The following is a 17,791-nucleotide window of genomic DNA, read 5'->3' on the forward strand; positions in this document are numbered from 1 at the left end:
ATAAATAAATTTAAAAAATTTAAAAATAAATAAAAAATAAATAAAAACCATGCTCTCACCTTAATTTATAATCTAGAGTTGATGTAGTATATTCATGCTTCTGATTTGACCCAACATCATTCCTTGCAACATATTACACATTTTTTACACATTTTTAAAAAGATTCATACCTGTACTCCTTTTAGTGTTTGATTTAGTGTATCAATAAAGTTCTGAATTTCATCATTTTTATTTGCCAGAGTTGAAATGATCCTTTGTAGAGCTTCCTAGGATTAAAACAAATGAAACAAACAAAAACTTAACATCATGATATTTTAATAAAAGTATTAAGCATAACAATTCTCTCAACAAACCATATAAGAGGAGAAATGTAAAATTTCTCATTATCAAATTTCCAAAGGCCTATAATTACAAAAGATGGGATATGCATGTACTGTTTTAAAACTTCTTATTCCTGGTGTACAACTTAATCACCACCATACCTTTCATATTGAAGATAATCAATATAATTTAATGCCAATAGTATTATTTTAGGTAATAGGGCCAGAGGTAAGGAATAAAACCAAATCCTTAAATGCTGCAAAAACAAATGGAACTTCCTAATACAATATTAAGATATGAAGAATTTTTTAAAGAGCAGTAAAAGTTGACATTTTATTTATAAAAATAAACAAATAGCAAAGTAGATAAATTTGTAGCTAAAATTACAATATTCATTGCAGTATTTACAGATGCTATAAAACCATAATTAAAGAGTTAAGTAATTTTAATAGCAAGTATTTCAGATTTTTAAGATTTATTTATTTATCCATGAGAGAGAGAGAGAGAGGCAGAGACATAGGCAGAGGGAGAAGCAGGCTCCCCGTGGGGAGCCCGATGCAGGACCTGATCCCAAGATCCCAGGATCACTATCCCAGCCCAAGGCAGATGCTCAACCAATGAGCTACTCAGGTGCCCTACCTCAAAAGACTTTTTGATAATTCTATTTAAATAAAATACTTGGTTATTTAATCTTCTCATACTCTCCAGTTCAATACTATACAATTAAGTTTTCTGCTATGATACACGTAGCCTATACATGTGCTGTCCAATATGGTAGTCAATAGCTATATGAAGCTAATGAGCTCTTGAAATGTAGACAGAACTGAGGAACTGAGTTTACTGTTTTTACCTTTAATTATCTTCACGTTCTCTAGCCATATGTGACAAGTGCTGTCATACTGGACAGCATAGGTCTAGCTGTTCAGTAACTCTTCATGGGTAGTAAGAGCAAAATCCAAACAAGGTACTTGTATTCTCAGTAAGAATCAAATGCAAGTATTTTTACTTTATAATTTTCCCAGAAGCACAAGTCTTGTTTCTGTAAGTACCAGAAATATAAATATTTTAATAATATCATATAAGATTTTGTGATAAAGGTTCTCCTCAATATATAACCAGATATCAGTAAAGGGCTATATCTAAAGAGCTCTGGAAATAAACTGATAAAGAGATAGTATTTCATATAAATGCTCATAAGGCATTATAGTAGGAAAAATTAAAAATAATCGTAATAGTTCTCAATTTTCACAAGAATCCCTGAAGATAAGGAGGTTATTATCCTCATCCTTGAGGCTGCTCAGGGTTCTGTGTTATATATATTCATTTACTTATACTATTTTTCCCATTCTCACAGTTGGTAGTATTTTAGTATAAAATACAATGAAATTATGCTATGACAGAAGATCAATACCAAGAGTTAGCTGTTTATCCTGTTAGTGTTCTTTCCAGAAATAGGTGCACCAAGATTTTAATACAAAAACAACCAGCAGAGGGGCAGTATGAAGCCAGGATTTGGGGCAGAGGTGAGTACAGTTGTAAGGGCAAGAATGGTAGTACAGAGATAATAGAAAAAAGAGGGCAGAGGTCTTAAGAGGCTTCCAATTATTCATCCAAGGTAGGAGATATATATATATATATATTTTTTTTAAAACACAATGGAAGGGGCGCCTAGGTGGCTCAGGGAGTTAGGCATCTGCCTCCAGCTCAGGTTGTCATCTCAGGGTCCTGGGATCGAGCCCCACATTGGGCTCCCTGCTCAGCAGGGAGTCTGCTTCTCCCTCTCCTTTTATTCCCTCCCCACACACACAGTCGTGCTCTCTTTCTCTCTCACTCTCTCTCTCAAATAAATATTAAAAAAAACAATGGAAGAGTAGTAATGGTTCTGCATAATCATTGGAATGTGTAGAGTAAGCTTCAATGAAGACTGGGCTCTTTCTGGGGCCTTTGGGTAGTTCAGTCAGTTGAGGGTCCAGTCATGATCTTGGATTGTGAGATGAAGCCTGGGTCAGGCTCAGCGGGTAGTCTGCTTGGGATTCTCTCTCTCCCTCTGCTCCTCCCTCTTGCTCTTGTGCGCGTGCGCTCTCTCTCTCAAATAAATAAGTAAATATTTAAAAAATAAAAAAGAGACTGAGCTCTTTTTGGTAAATGGACTATAGCTGCCTCCTCCTTTATCTCTCCTAATGGCAGGGCTACATCCAAACTGTACAGATGATAAAATGGTAGTAACTGCTAGTAGGGTAAAAAATTATGCTCAGTCTGTTTACAAAGTCCATGCTGTTTACCACTTTAGAATACTGTTTCTAAGTCTAGCCAATTTGCCTATCATATGAAATATTCATATAATAAACTATATATTCTTTTTAAATTTTGGTTTGCTAAGCTTCTTCATGACATACAAAACTTAGAATTTACATAGTAAAGAATCACTGGTGGAGGTTAAGCTCTGTCCAGTGCTAAGCATACTCATGAACTTCAAGGTAAAGATGAGTCTTCCTAGAAGAGATTTTATCCCATGAAAAGGAGGAGTTAGACTCAATGAATTCAACTCAAAAACAAAATTTCAATCACATATATATATATATATATATATATATATATATATATGAGTCCAATAAAAACAAAGAAATTTCACCAAAGAACCTGTGAGGCACTGATACATAAAAAAGGCAGATCTAATTCAGAACAACAACAACAAAAGCCCACAAAGCCCAAAAAATTTCCCTAGTACAAAACAGCTTTTCATATTTTTGTCTGAGTTAAATAGAAAACTGTGTATTTGGGGAATTCTGCAGCAAAAATTCTTTGGAGACAGCTGAAGACTATTTGTCCCAACCAGGTAACCTCTAAGCTCCAAACATTTTAATTAGAAACCTCGTTTTAATGCTCCCTGCTATTAACTGAATATATAACTGAATTATAATAGCTGTATTTGAACATAAACTAAAATGCTACAATGTTACAACCAAATTCCTTTACTAGAATTTCACCAATTTCTCATTTTTTATTTATATAAACATTACCTTTAGAAATGGAAAAATAATATTATAACACTACCATCTCTCAAAACAAACAAAAAATGCATAAGCAGCTCTCCTTTTGGGATCCCTCTAAAAACATACATAACAAGAGAAAGACACTCCTCTCTCCTATAAAACTTATACTGCTTATTTACTTTAGTTGGAAAAAACTTAAATGTCCACATAAGACAAAAACAAAGCTGCACCTGAAGACACCTCACATGTAAGTTATATGAACTTAAAGAATCATCAGGATAATGCTGTCCTTTGTGTATGGTACTACTCCATACCTCCAAGACATAATACTGTGAGATTACAGTAATCTTATGGTAAAGACCATAAAAAAATCTAATGGTAAAGACTATTCCTTTTTAATTAATTCAAAACTCTGCCATTACCAGAAAATGAAAAGTCATCTTTCTCAATTTGTGTTGGCCCATGAAGAGTTAATAGCAATTTCTGGAAAGAAATCCTCTGATCTATGTGTTAAAGCTTTGGGGGTAATGGTATTCTAAATGAATTACCTAAAGCTTTAAAAATATCACACTCCCCCAGAAAGTAGTTGGGAAGGAAAGGTCTCTAAAGTGTGATATAGTATTTCAGGGAAACATCATCTCATTCTTTGAAGAGAAAATGCTTTGTGGCTCACATTTTGCACTTCAGTGGGAGTTCCAGTACAGAATTAGGGTCTACCACGGGACCCCTAAACAAAGGGCCCACATCCTGAGAAAGGCAGCTTACCTTACTGCCAAAGTAACAAAGACTGAAGTCTGAAATTCTCTGGGGGGGGGGGGTGGTATTACTCCAATCTCTAGGTAGGGAGAGCTTCAGAGCCTTTGCTATAATGTACACCACTGAGATGCTGTATGAATGGACAAGCCAGCTGTAAAGGGCTTTGGAGACTCAGCATTTAAGGTGACCTGTATTTTAACAGCTACCAAATGCATTAGAAAACATGGCTGCAGTGGGGCACCTGGGTAGCTCAGTCAGTTAAGTGCCTGCTTTCTGCCTTCAGTTCAGGTCATGATCTCAAGGTCCTGGGATCAAGCCCCACATGGGACTCCCTGCTCACTGGACAATCTGCTTCTCCCTCTCCCTCTGACCTTCCCTACACTTGTTCTTTCTCTCACTCTCTCAAATAAATAAAATCTTAAAAATAAGAAGAAGAAAAAAAAAACCCGAAAAAACAATCATCCAGGTGAATAAGAGAACCCAAAGCAACCAATGCGACCTTGGTAGCTAATACAGATAATGAGCTGCCTCTATCCTAAGCTTTTTTCTTTTCTTTTTTTTAAAGTTTTTTTTATTTATTTATTTATAAGAAACACAGAGAGAAAGGCAGAGACACAGGCAGAGGGAGAAGCAGGCTCCCTCCAGGGAGCCCAATGTGGGACTCAATCCCCCAACCAAGGATCATGCCCTGAGCTTAGGGCAGATGCTCAACCACTGAGCCACCCAAGCGTCCCAACTCTAAGCTTTTCTAAGAAAAAAGGGATGTATCATGAAAGTTCTCCAAGAATAGACTGCTGAAGAGCTCCAGAAGCTCTGAAGCCACTTTCCCTTTAATCTGGAGAGAATGAGCAAATGCAAGACTGTAATCAAGAACTCACATTTAGTATTCTCCTATAGTCAAAGTTCATCAGGAAGGGATGAGAAATAAATAATCAAGGGGACCAAGGCTTCAATCATTCTGGTCCTCACAAGAACAGGGACTGGCTAGACTAAGGGTGAAAATGGCATGAAGACAGAAAGAACTAAGGAACTTGGGACTGAGTAGAACTGGAAAACAAATACAAGTCACCAAAAATTTTAAGTACCACCACCAATACCAAAACTTATAAAAACTAAAGGATAAGGATTACATGAACTGAGTTCTGAAACTCAACTCTATCTTGTGTATGTGATATGAGGTGAGGATAAAGTTTTCTGTAGGTAGTAAGAGTCAGAAGAAAGGTGTATACAGCGATAGTGTGTGCCTAATATAATAGGCATACAACAGGAGACTAGCTAAATATGTTCCAAATCCAGTATAAATTTGTTAAAGTGTTTTCTAAATATGACAGGCAACATGCCAGGGCAGGATATCTATATTCAGAAACTTAGAGAAAGAGAAAAGAATTAAAAGATACCATAATCTTTTGAGTTTTCTACCCCACTTTATCCCTTTAGGGCCTCCACAATTAATCAATAGCTTTTAAAATGGAGACGCAGTAATTGATAAAGAAGTTGAAGAGGAAGCACAAAGCCAAAAGTCTCAATGAATGTAACGTAAGCTGTGCACAATCAGTGCACCAGTAGATGCAGAGCCTCTTCTCTGAGCCCCAGATCATCTTCATACAACTGCTTACTTAGAATCTCCATCTGGATGTCTCATAAGCACTTCAAAACTCAACGTGTCATAATGTCCCCCACTAAACCTAAGCCCTTTTCTAGTGTTCTATCTCTGCAATGGTGGTGCTAGCTGCAAAATCAGAAACCTAGGCTGCCATCATCATTACATCCCCCTCCTCTCATTTGTGCTCTACATGTAGTCACCAAGTCCTGTGGATTTTACCTCTTAAGTAGTTCTGTAATTAATACTACTACCTTAGCATAAGTCAGTAACATATTTCAACTTATACTCTTGTGAAACTTAACTAGCTTGTGATCCATTTTTTTCTCCCCAACAATCAGTTCTGAATACTGCAGCGAGAATAATATGATAGCATCACTCTTCCTGCTTAATTTAGTCTTCAACGGCTTCCTTGGATAAAACTGAAAGTCTTGGGACATCTGGGTGGCTCAGTGTTTGAGTGTCTGCCTTTGGCTCAGGGCATGATCCGGAGATTGAGTCCCATGTTGGGCTCCCTGCATGGAGTCTGCTTCTCCCTTTGCCTATGTCTCTGCCTCTGTGTGTGTCTCTCATGAATAAATAAATAAAATCTTTTTAAAAACCCTGTAAATCTTTTAACATGATGTTAACATGACCTTATATAATCTGTAAACCCCTCCATGATCTTCCCGGTGCCAACCTCTCCTGCTTCAGCTCACACCAGACTTCCTCTTTCTTGCTACATTCCAGCTACAGCAGCCTGCTGTGAGTTTCTCTAATATGCCTTGTTTCCCACCTGGGAACCTTCACACCTATCAGTTCTTCTGCCTATAAACACTGTTCGAAAATGTATACACAACGTATTGTTAAAAAAAAGTTCCATCATTAAGATAAGTTCCAAAAAGGTATTTATGGAATGGACTTATTGTAGAATACATTTGCGTCAATTATTATCAAAACCTGATGATAGACGGCACCTGCTCTGTCGGATTCTACCAATGTGAAAGGATGCCTACAAGGATCTCAGATTTCACCTCAGACCTCAAGTCTCCCATTACCTTTCAATATAATTATATTAGGAGACTTCAGGTGGCCATGACTAAAGTTCTAGGTGATACAGGTCTGAAGATGTGCTTCGCCAAATACCAAATTTGCTGGATCACAATAAAATACATAGGGCATATATCTCTAAAAGAAGTGTGCACAGGCAATCTCAGCCATTATCCTTTGGTCAAGAACCACAGTTACCAGGACCTCAAAAATCTACTATATCAGGATTAAGCCTCTCAATTACCTGACAAGGGAAACTGGCTCAGATAAGTGCTATGCTAACAAACACAAAAAAAAGGGAGGGGGGCTATATACCTCTCCAAGCACAATTGCAATCATTCCCATGGAATGGATCAAAAATTTAGGATGCTGAGATGTGCAAGGCATGAGGTATCTTCTTCAAAGAAGCATAGCTTAATATTATGCTGATAGTCACAATCGTGAAGTAAAGGCACAATCAACAGTCTCTTCCGCAAAATAACACTTTTATACTCTTAAGTATAGCACCATTTTAAGCTCTTTACATATATTAATTCATTTAACCCTCTCAAGAATCCTATGAAGTAGGACACTAATATTATCCCCATTTTCCAATTTGGAAGCTGAGATATAGAGAGGTTAAATAATAGTTTGCTCAGGACCTCCATGCTAACATGTGGCAGAGCCTGGATTCAAATTAAGGCAGTCTCACTCCTAACTCTGTGCTCTTAATTATTACACTATTACCTGAAAATAAAGATGAGAGGTAAATTAAAAGAGTATCTAAGGGCACCAAAAAGACTAAGATTTTACTTCAAGACTGTAAAAACTGGAGCTGATTAGCAGATTGTAACATATACCACCCTGCCAGATACAAGAGGAACAAAAACAGCTATTCTTACTACAGGCATCTTATTAAGCCTGAGAACATAATGACTTTCAACATTTGAAAGGGCACGGTTCTACTCGTTTTAGCTTAATATATGTGAAGATGCCAAATTCAAATATTGAGTGTTAATTCTGCTACATCCAACAAAAACTCTGCCAAGTTGGATTACTTACTTAGAAACTATCCAGTGCGGTAAGTTCCTGAAATTACGTAGCAGAAACCTCCTATTCTTAGAACCAGTGGCAGAAATTCATTATACCCAGATTTATATGCTAGTCTGAATTTGAGGACCTCAATGACCAAGCAGTCATAATTAGAGAAACACCCTGATATATAAATTTCCGACCAGCATCTACTCACACTGACAAGATCTCTGATTCAAATTCTACATTAGTATTCCAGACCATCAAAATACACAAATCTAGAATCACTGCAAATATCACTAATCAATCTACAATTTAAGAAGGTCAAACTATTCTTATGGCCATTTCAGTAGTATTCACTAAGCACATAGAAAGTGTGCCAGATGCTATGCTAAACATAATAGATTTTTAAAAAGCGTTATCAGTCTTTGCATTTAACGGCTCAAGAAAAGGAAAGTAAGAGAAGAAATTCTCTTACAAAAAATTAGAAATAGAAAAAAAAAGAAATTTTCTTACATCACATAGCTATCAAGTGGCAGTCACAATCCAAATCTAGGAAGCTGCCTCTATTTTCATAGTACCCTAGGCTGCTTACACTGCCATGGACTGTACATAACAAGCATAGTGTTCCTGCAATTAGAGTAAAGGGATCAATGAAATCAGGATATAGCATTTCTGGAAAACATCCTTATGCCACCAGAAATGATACCACTTGCATCACACCACACCATAGACTTTTCCTTTGAATTAGGTAACAAGAACTGAAATCCAGAAAGTTCTATCCAGCTGGTAATCTAGACAATCAGAATCTCACCAGCTGACCATAGCTCTGGCAACACAAATAAGAGTATTATGCTCAGATGTTATATGAAGAACTGAAAAAGGAGAATTATATATTGCTGAGGAATTCAGGAATCTGATCATAACTGGTAGAAAGCCATGCCCTCTTTTATCAGTGAAACAGTTAGGAACACCACCTGTTTACAGAGGCAACTGAGGTGATCCACAGAAAAAAATCTAATAAAAGACCTGGTGGGAAATGCTGCCTTTCAACCCTGAACCCAGCTGGAAGATATGAGGACAGAAGAGGTACTCTCTCACCTAGGATTTGAAGAAATATAATGAATTACAACCTAAAGAAGCTTTACCCTTGCACAGTGACCTCTGAATTGGCTGTTCCATTCAGTGAAGTCTAGGAAGCTCATATTCAGCCAGAGAAACCAGAGGTCCCACCATCTGAGGGAGCTGCAAAGGGAATGAAGACAGGGTACACTCAGGTTCTGCTGGTGGCAATACAAACTAACAACGCTTGTCTCTTTTTTTTTTTTTTAAGATTTTATTTATTCACAAGAGACAGAGAGAGAGAGGGGCACAGACACAGGCAGAGGGAGAAGCAGAACAACCCTTCTCAAGGGCAACATGGCAATATTTACCAAAAGATTTTTAAAACTTTAGACAGATTGACTCAGTAATTCCATTTCTACTAAATTTATTCTAAGTTGGGACGCCTGGGTGGCTCAGCAGTTTAGCGCCTGCCTATGGCCCAGGACATGATCCTAGAGTTCCAAGATTGAGTCCCACTTTGGGCTCCCTGCATGGAGCCTGCTTCTCCCTCTGCCTGTGTTTATGCCTCTCTCTCTCTCTCTCTCATGAATAAATAAAATCTTTTTAAAAGTAAATGAATAGGGCAGCCCAGGTGGCTCAATGGTTTAGCGCCGCCTTCAGCCCAGGGCCTGATCATCCTGGGGACCCGGGATCAAGTCCCACGTCGGACTCCCTGCATGGAGCCTGCTTCTTCCTCTGCCTGTGTCTCTGCCTCTCTCTCTCTGTGTCTCTCATGAATAAATAAATAAAATCTTTAAAAAAAAAAAGTAAGTAAATAAATAAATAAATAAATAGATTTATTCTAAGTAAATAACTAAAGGTATAAACAGAGACTTGACTATAAGATATTTGTCTCAGTGTTATTTATAACACAAGAAGGTTGGGACCAACATAAACATACAATAAAGAGTACTGATTAAAAATCAAGTAATATACAGCCATACAAAAGAATTCTGAATTAAGTGCTGTAGAATATTAACATGGTAAAAGATTTATAATGTATTAATTGAAAGGCAAATTAGAAAACAGTATTGCCATACATGATACCATAGTCTAAGTTCTATATACATTTAAAAACTGGAATGCAATACATACAAATGCTAAAACAGGTTATCCATGAGTGGCAGGATTTGGGTGATTTTTCATTTTATTTTCATTTATCTGTATTTCCTATTTTCCTACAATAAGTTTGTATTAATTATAATGTAACAAAAGTGCATAGACTGGCTGTGCTAACTCCTAGTTATATAAATTAGCTAAAAATATAATTAGCTATCAATCAATAAGTATCAATAACTAAAACCAGATTCTACCAGAACCCTGTGGCTGAGAAGAGTGTCAAAAAAAGAAAGCTGGAGACAAAATCTACCTACTTTAAAATACTGTCCACCGTAGCTTAGAGTGGATTACCTATCATCATGGCAAACACTCAGTATGTGTTTACTGCATGCTTAATCCTGTTTACATTCAGCCAGGCATTGCAAAGAAGCACTGTATTAAAATGAACATTTTTTTAAAAAAATCTGCTTCACCATTGACCCTTGAATTGCCTGGGTTGGAACTGTGCCAGTGCACTTATAAATGGACTTTTTTCAGTTCAGTACTGTAAATATATTTTCCCTTTCTTATAATTTTCTTAACATTTTCTTTGCACTAGCTTACTGTACCATAAGCTCTAGCTTAATGTACCATATACTGTAAGAATAGAGTATATGGTACATATAACATACAAAATATATGCTCAATGACTGTTTATGTTATCCATAGGCTTCCAGTTTACTGTTTCAGTCAACAGCAGGCTATCTGTAGTTAAGTTTTGGGGGAGTCAAAAGTTATATGCATATATATTTCCAACTGAATCAGGGGCATGTCAGCACCCCTAACCCCTGTGCTGTTCAAGGGTCAATTGTATTTCCAATTTTTTAAAACTTCCAAGTTCAATAAAAAATGAATAAATCTGTATTTAAATATAGTGATCAAGAGTATGTCAGTATGGTCCTTTGAAAAGGGTTCCTCATGCCTGTACATCCCAGATTACTTTGATCCATTCCCTGGGAATAACTGTGGTTGCATTTGGGTAGGATACATAAAACTCCACTTCCTGTTCACAGCTCTACTTTAGAAAGCTAAGACATTCCCTCAAAAAAGAAGAGCTAGAGAGAGAGGATACACACACCTACACACACACACACACACACACACACACACACACACACGAAAAATAATGATTGTATACAGGGCATCAAGAGAGACCAAATTCCAGAGTTTTATATAAATCATGTCCTAGGGATGCCTGGGTGGCTCAGCGGTTTGGCACACCTTTGGTGCAGGGCGTGATCCTAGAGTCCCAGGATCCAGTCCCACATCGGGCGTCCTGCATGGAGCCTGCTTCTCCCTCTGCCTGTGTCTCTGCCTCTCTGTGTGTGTGTGTGTCTCTCATGAATAAATAAATAAAATCATTTAAAAAATCATGTTCTACTCTTTCTATCAACGATTCTCACTAGATTTAATTAGCTTCTTTAAAAAAACTACTTTATGGTGGCACCTGGATGGCTAAAGTTAGCTAAACGCCTGCCTTCGGCTCAGGTCTTGGTCCTGGGATCCAGCCCAAGGTCAAGGCTCCCTTCTCAGTGGGAGCTCTCTGTTTTGCCTTTTCCCTCTGCCCCTCCCGCTGCTCGTGCTCTCTCTCTCTTTCTCTCAAATAAATAAAAAATAAATACTTTAATTTTATTTATTTGAGAGAGAGCGACTGAGCAGGAGCAGGGGGAGGGGCAAAGGAAGAAGCTGACTCCCCACTGAGTCTGCAGCCACTCAATGACTGGGCCACCCAGGTGCCTCTAAAATCCTTTTTAAAAAACTCTATTTATAGGAATTTGTTCCTAATAACAACTTAAATTTTAATTAATCATATCACATTAAAGACAAAAGATTCAGTAAAGAAGGGTGGTAATGAAAAAAGCTTGGGCTGTGAAAACCAGGTTTGAATCTAGACTATCACTTGCTAGCTGTGCAACTTTGAACAAGTCAGCCTCTGAGTTTGGCTTTCCATATAGATGTGCAACAGGAATAAGAGCTATCATGAAAGTGTAAAGCAATCTAACACAACACTGGATGCAGAACAATACTCAAATTTTATTTTTCTTTCCTTTCTTCAGGGAATAATATTTTCTTGACTGAGAAAAGGAAGTAATTTCTGAACATGAAATGGCTGGTTATATGGATATGGTGGAGGTCTCTGAATTGCTAAGGTACAATGAAGGAAAAGAATGAATACCAGGGTAGAGGAGGAAACTCTAGAGGTAGAGGAGGGATAAGGAAGCCACATGCAGACAGCTACTTGCTACGGCTTGTCATGCTTTAAAACCAATCCTATTCAGTTCATGTGTTCACCCAATCTTCATGTGTCCAGTCTTGAGTCACTACCACTTTCTAAGTAGAAAGTAAAGAATATGCAGGAAAAGGCAGGGAAATCCACCAAAAAAACAAACCCTCCCCCAAAAAGTATGCTCTTAGCACCATCCTGGGAGAAATTAGGGAGGAAGGCTAGGGAGTGAGGGAGGCCTAGGGAGGGAGGTTAGGGAGGCTAGGAAGGGAGATTAGGGAGGTTAGGGAGGGAGGCTAGGGAGCATGTCTCCCCCCAAAAATATGCTCTTAGCACCATCCTTCTTCTGGGCTCCACCTTTACTATTCCTACAGCATGTACCTTTCCTAGAAACAGCAATCCCTATGAATACAAATGATGTCCTGTGCAAAACCTTAAACTATCAAATTCTAAGGGCCAAGATTGTAGAAAGGTGTAAATGTCTTTTGTTTCATTGGTTTCTTTGAACGTATGTATTTAATCAGGTATGGAAACCTTTGGGATTTTATCTTAAAACCACTTAAGGACATAATCAAAAGGTTTGGGTATTGAACAAAGCCACCTATCTGTAACACATCCTGTTGGCAAAAGTGTCCCAGAAACTGGATATAAACAAAATTCTTCTGTTTATTTCTAAGAGAGAATACTGTAGTTTTCTGTATCCAACAGTATGCCTTACGTACCCAAGGCAATTATGTTTTCTTCCTCTACTCAAATAGAGCATCTGTTGCTAACACAACACTGAAGTCCAAGTTATTTTCACAGACAAAAAAGCAGCTGGTCAAGCTAATCCATCTGCTGACTAGCCACCATCCAGCTTCTGTAAGACTGTCCAGTTAACTTAACCCCTATTGTCAGACTGCATGAGTCAGAACTCCGAATCCTCTTTCAATTAGAATTCAACAACTCTTCTTTGACACCATCATTTGAAATCACTTATTACAGATATAAAAACAGAAAACATGTTTTAAAACTTAAGAACAAAGGTTAAAAATTGGTAGGCTGGATTAGAAAAAAATAGTTATACAAATTATCAACAAAAGGAGAAAGTTATTTTCAAGTTGGGATTATGAAATTCATAACAACAGCCAGCAGTACTTAAGTGCGCTAGGCACCAAGGATTTTTAAAAATTAACATGATCCTCACAATAACCCATAATAATGAGGTAAGTATAATTGTTATCTCTATTCTACAGATGATAGAGACACACAGAAAATTACCCAAGCTCATTCAACTCATTGATAGTAGTAGGACTGAAGACTTGTCTCCAAAGTCACCCTCTTAATAATTTAAAGGCCAAATCCCAGTGCCTTACTATCAAGTATATATTCAAGCCATCCTCACCATTTGCCATTTGCAGTACCTTACTATTTTCCTTACAATGACTAAAGTACCATCCCTTACAATGACTAAAGTACCTATTTTCATTGTAACGTTCTATAACAGGGAAGAAAAAGCATGCTAGGGGTGTACTATTTACATAGAGAGAAATAAATACACAGTTTATTATCAGTTGAGGTATATAATGGATTCTGCAGTAATTCATGAGAAAGATGCTCAAATTCATAATAAATTGGTTATAAGCATTAAGATTTTAAGCTATAAGACAAATAGTTTTTTTATTGGAAATATTATTTTTTCTAGAAATAGTATTTGATACCAACAGGTGAAATGACATTCAACACATATTCTAGTGTTGAGAGGTTGATTTTCAAAGTTCTCACAAAGAACACCTAATTCTTTGCTACTACCTCTACGGAAACTGCATGTGGTACTTGTAGCTACTCAAAAACTCCATTTGGAATGAGACCAAGTAAGTTCAAATCTTAGCCTTATGACTAGTTGTAGGACCCTGCAAGGGCCACAACTTCCCACTCTTTGAGTTATTAAAGTAAGTGATAATGCATGCCCTGGCAAAATATGACAATCCACATTAAAATACTCTTTAAAATTATAATTTACCACACATGGAGAATTTTTAGTACTTTGTCTTTGTAAACTTTAAAACTTTATGTTTTCAAAATAAATTACCTTACTTGATTTTTACAGTAACTGTAAAATATTCTTACTTCCACTGCATAAATGAGGAAATAGATTGATCACAGTTAGAGTGATCTGCTCATATCACAGAGCTAGTAAATAGTAGAATGGACCCCAAGCCTCTGGCCTTCCATTTGCCCTGAACTAACTAACGCCCACTCAGCTATCACATGACTTTACTTTAAAAAAGTCAAATAAGGTGTGAAATGTTTTTACAAATTTAGGCAGAGATGTTTTAAACATAGATATATTCAAAACACGAAATGTCATTTTTTACATACGTCTACCAGTCATGGAAATGAAAACTGAGTATTATTACCCAACTGAGTCTCAAGATGCACGCACACAAATCATATTGCACTTCAGTAAAATACTGTGATAGTCAATGCTTAAACACATCACTACACCACCCACCCTCCCGTGCCCCCGGGGCTCCTTGGGGTCGTGAATGCAAGCAAAATTAGAGAAAATACTGTTCCAAAAAGTTTTTCCAGTGCTTTCCATCTAATAATAGAAAAGAATGGCCTGTTGGTTCTGCCCTTGTTTTTCCCTGCTACATTATTAATAACACTTGCGTTCCCCTCCTATACCGTACTGTACTTCAACCGCTATCATCTAACAAAGAGAACAGGATTTCTATGCAGGGATTATGACAACATTAATAACTCTAATTGTATTCAAAACATTGGCTGTGATCTCCAAACTTTCTTTCTTTTTTCTTTTTTTCATAATTGAAATGGCCGGTTCTGTATATCCTCTCCTTAACTTGTTCGGAAAGTCTACAACAGGCCACAGCCGACCACGAGGGTAACTGTGACCCGCGACCCACCGGTCGGAGAGGGTGTGGGGCCGCTGCCAACTCGAAGCCTCTTCTCCCGGTTCAACTAACACCAAACACCAAGACCAGCTTCCGAACTGGTCACGCGGCGGCGGGGCGCGGGGGGCGCGGGGGGCGCGGGGCGCTGCTTCCCGACCCACAGCACTGCGTAGGGTGCAGACAGACAGAAGGCTGGGTGGGCGGGGTGGGGGGGGGGGAGCGTCGGCCTGGGGCCTGGGCGTCGGCAGGCGGACCCCGCTGAGGAGGGATAAACCCGCGTCCGCACGCGGAGCTTCGAGCATCAAAGGGGGCCTAGAGCGCCGCAGAAAATGACTGAGGGAAATGGGGACAGCTCCCTTCTCCCCCCCTCAGGAGCGGGGCCCGGGCCAAAGGCCAGCTTAGGGCACCCGGCAAGGTCTCCGCAGCCCGGCGGGCGCTGCTTTGCTCTCACGGGGGAGGGAGGTTAGGGAGGGAGGTTAGGGAGGGAGGCTGGGGGGGGAGGCTGGGGAGGGGGAGGGAGGCTAGGGGGGAGGCTGGGGAGGGGGGAGGGAGGCTGGGGGGGAGGCTGGGGAGGGGGGAGGGAGGCTAGGGGGGGAGGCTGGGGGGGAGGCTGGGGAGGGAGGCTGGGGGGAGGCTGGGGAGGGGGGAGGGAGGCTAGGGGGGGAGGCTGGGGAGGGGGGAGGGAGGCTAGGGGGGGAGGCTGGGGGAAGGCTGGGGAGGGGGGAGGGAGGCTGGGGAGGGAGGTGAGAGAGGTTAGGGAGGCTAGGGAGGGAGCGGGGCCGGCAGCCTCGCCCGAGCCGCCGCCCCCCGGGCCCGGGCCCCCGCCCCACCCTCCCCGCCCCCAACCTCGGCGGCCCCGCGCCGCCCTCCCTCACTCACTTTCTGGGAGTCCATGGCCGGGGGCTCTGTCCGCTGGGCCCGAAGCCGCGTCGAAGAGTCGGACACGCCAACACCGGCCCCGCGGCCGCCTCAGCCTCCGGCTGCCCCGGCGCGGCGCCGCCCCGCCCCGCCCCGCCCCGCCCGGTCCGCGCCCAGCCCGCGCGCCGCCGCCGTCGCGCCGCGGTTGCCAGGGTGAAAGGGCGGCCCGCGGGGGGGAGGGGCCGGAGCGCCCGGCGCATGCGCGCTGCCGCGGGACGGGGTGGGGCGGGGGGGGGGTCCGCGGCTGGCGGGAGGGGCGGAGAGCCGGGCGCCCTCGCCCCTCGGGGCCCGCGGCCGAGCCTCTCCTTCCTTCCCGCATCCTTCTCCCTCCAGCCCGCGCCATCGCTGCAGGCCTCGGAGCGGACCACTGGGCGTCCCGCAGCCGGGCCCGTGGGGAGGGCCGGGCAAGGACAGCGCTGACCCTTGAGATAAACCAGCCCCCTCCGCATCCTGCTCGCCGCTGAAGCACCCCTGACACCGGCTGCCCAGGCCAGACCAGGCCCCCCGACCACCGAAAAGGACAGGGCTGGGCGCGGGGTGTAGTGGGAGCACGGAAAGGCCTGTAGGAACGGGGCAGAGACAGGAGTAGACCGCGGAGCCCAGCAGACCTTTCCCAGAGAGCCCTCCTGGGCATCCTCCCGGATTCTGAGCAGGTCGCTGTCCCTGAGCTATTTCACCTTCCTAAAAAAAGAGCAATAATGATGACTTTGCAGGGCGTTCTGAGGATAAAATAACGTATTGCAAGTACCCAGTACAAGAGAGGTCCAGGACCTTGTCCAAAGTCACACAGTTGCGTGGAAAAGCCACCCTCGAAGCCAGATCCCTCTCCTCAGCCATCTTCAGCAGCGATGTCCATCAGTGAGGGGTGGGGGGAGCAGAACCGCACCTGCCTACCTGAGCTCTGCAACAGCGGTACTGAGAACAATGCACGAACAGGGCTGGAGAGTGGGGGAGTTGGGGTGGGGAGGGGTCAGTTTTATCCTTTAATAATTTTTAAACTATTTTTGAAGTTAAAAAAAAAAGTGCCCAGTACAGAGTTAATGGCCAATAAATTATAACTGATGGTGGGGAGCTAGAACCTCCTCAGTCTGACCTGACCACGCATGCAGACTGTAGAAAGCTAGGGGAGGTAGGCTTGAGAAGGTTCTTCCTCTAGCAGAAAAACCTCATCCTCCATTTCAATGACTCTGGAGAGGCTCAGAAGAGTTCCAACTAGTCAATCACTCATGAGGAATGAACAGAAGGGAAATATATATTGGGTACCTATGAGATAACCTATGGGGTACCAGTTCTCTAAACTGAGAATTCAGCAGTGACAGGGCCCTGCTCTGCAGGGAGAGCTTACAATCTAGTATAGGAGGCAGGGAAAAAAAGTATATCTATATATATATAGTAAATGGACTCAAAGACTTGTGAGGGCTCCATTTTCCATAAGAAGGTCAGGGAAGGCCTCAGAAGTGACCTGAGCAAAATGAGAGAACGAGCCATACAAATATCTGGGGAAAGCATTCTAGATAGAAGGAACAGAAAATACAAAGGCCTTGAGAGGGCATGAACTCTATTTAAGAAAAAGCATTTATCCTACAAGGCTATAATTGTCTCCATACAATTATACTCTGTATTGTGACTTCTATGCAGGTTGAAATTTCTTTTACTGGAATCTGGATCGCCAGCACAGGGCCTGCTATCCAGTATGCACTCAATAAATCCTTTTTATACTGGATAGACATATACAAGAAACAAGCTGAAGGACACAAAAGGAAAAACAGGGACTTGGCTTAAGCTAGGTGGACAGTGTGCTTAAAGGCCAGGGCCCGGGGGGGCCTATGTGCACAATTTT

General features: G+C 41.1%; 1 protein-coding gene across 5 annotated transcripts in view; it reads right to left on the reverse strand.

Moving 5' to 3' along the window:
* The window catches only part of FSD1L (fibronectin type III and SPRY domain containing 1 like), a 66,509-nt gene extending 50,483 nt beyond the window's left edge, over positions 1–16,026 (reverse strand). For 2 of the 5 annotated variants that reach the window (XM_055301972.1, XM_055301971.1), the window contains exons 1-3: positions 15,913–16,026; positions 8,859–8,955; positions 171–266 (exon numbers count right to left, since the gene is read on the reverse strand). In XM_055301972.1, coding sequence (XP_055157947.1) covers positions 171–266; positions 8,859–8,915 — 153 coding nt within the window. In that variant the 5' untranslated portion in view covers positions 8,916–8,955; positions 15,913–16,026. Of the gene's footprint in view, positions 1–170; positions 267–1,171; positions 1,361–8,843; positions 8,956–15,912 lie in introns of those variants that run through there. The other 3 variants (XM_055301974.1, XM_055301973.1, XM_055301975.1) reach the window with 3 other exon arrangements.
* Between the last annotated feature and the right edge of the window lie 1,765 nt (positions 16,027–17,791).

The sequence above is a fragment of the Nyctereutes procyonoides genome, unplaced genomic scaffold (assembly GCF_905146905.1).
Source record: "Nyctereutes procyonoides isolate TBG_1078 unplaced genomic scaffold, NYPRO_anot_genome, whole genome shotgun sequence".
NCBI lineage: Eukaryota > Metazoa > Chordata > Mammalia > Carnivora > Canidae > Nyctereutes > Nyctereutes procyonoides.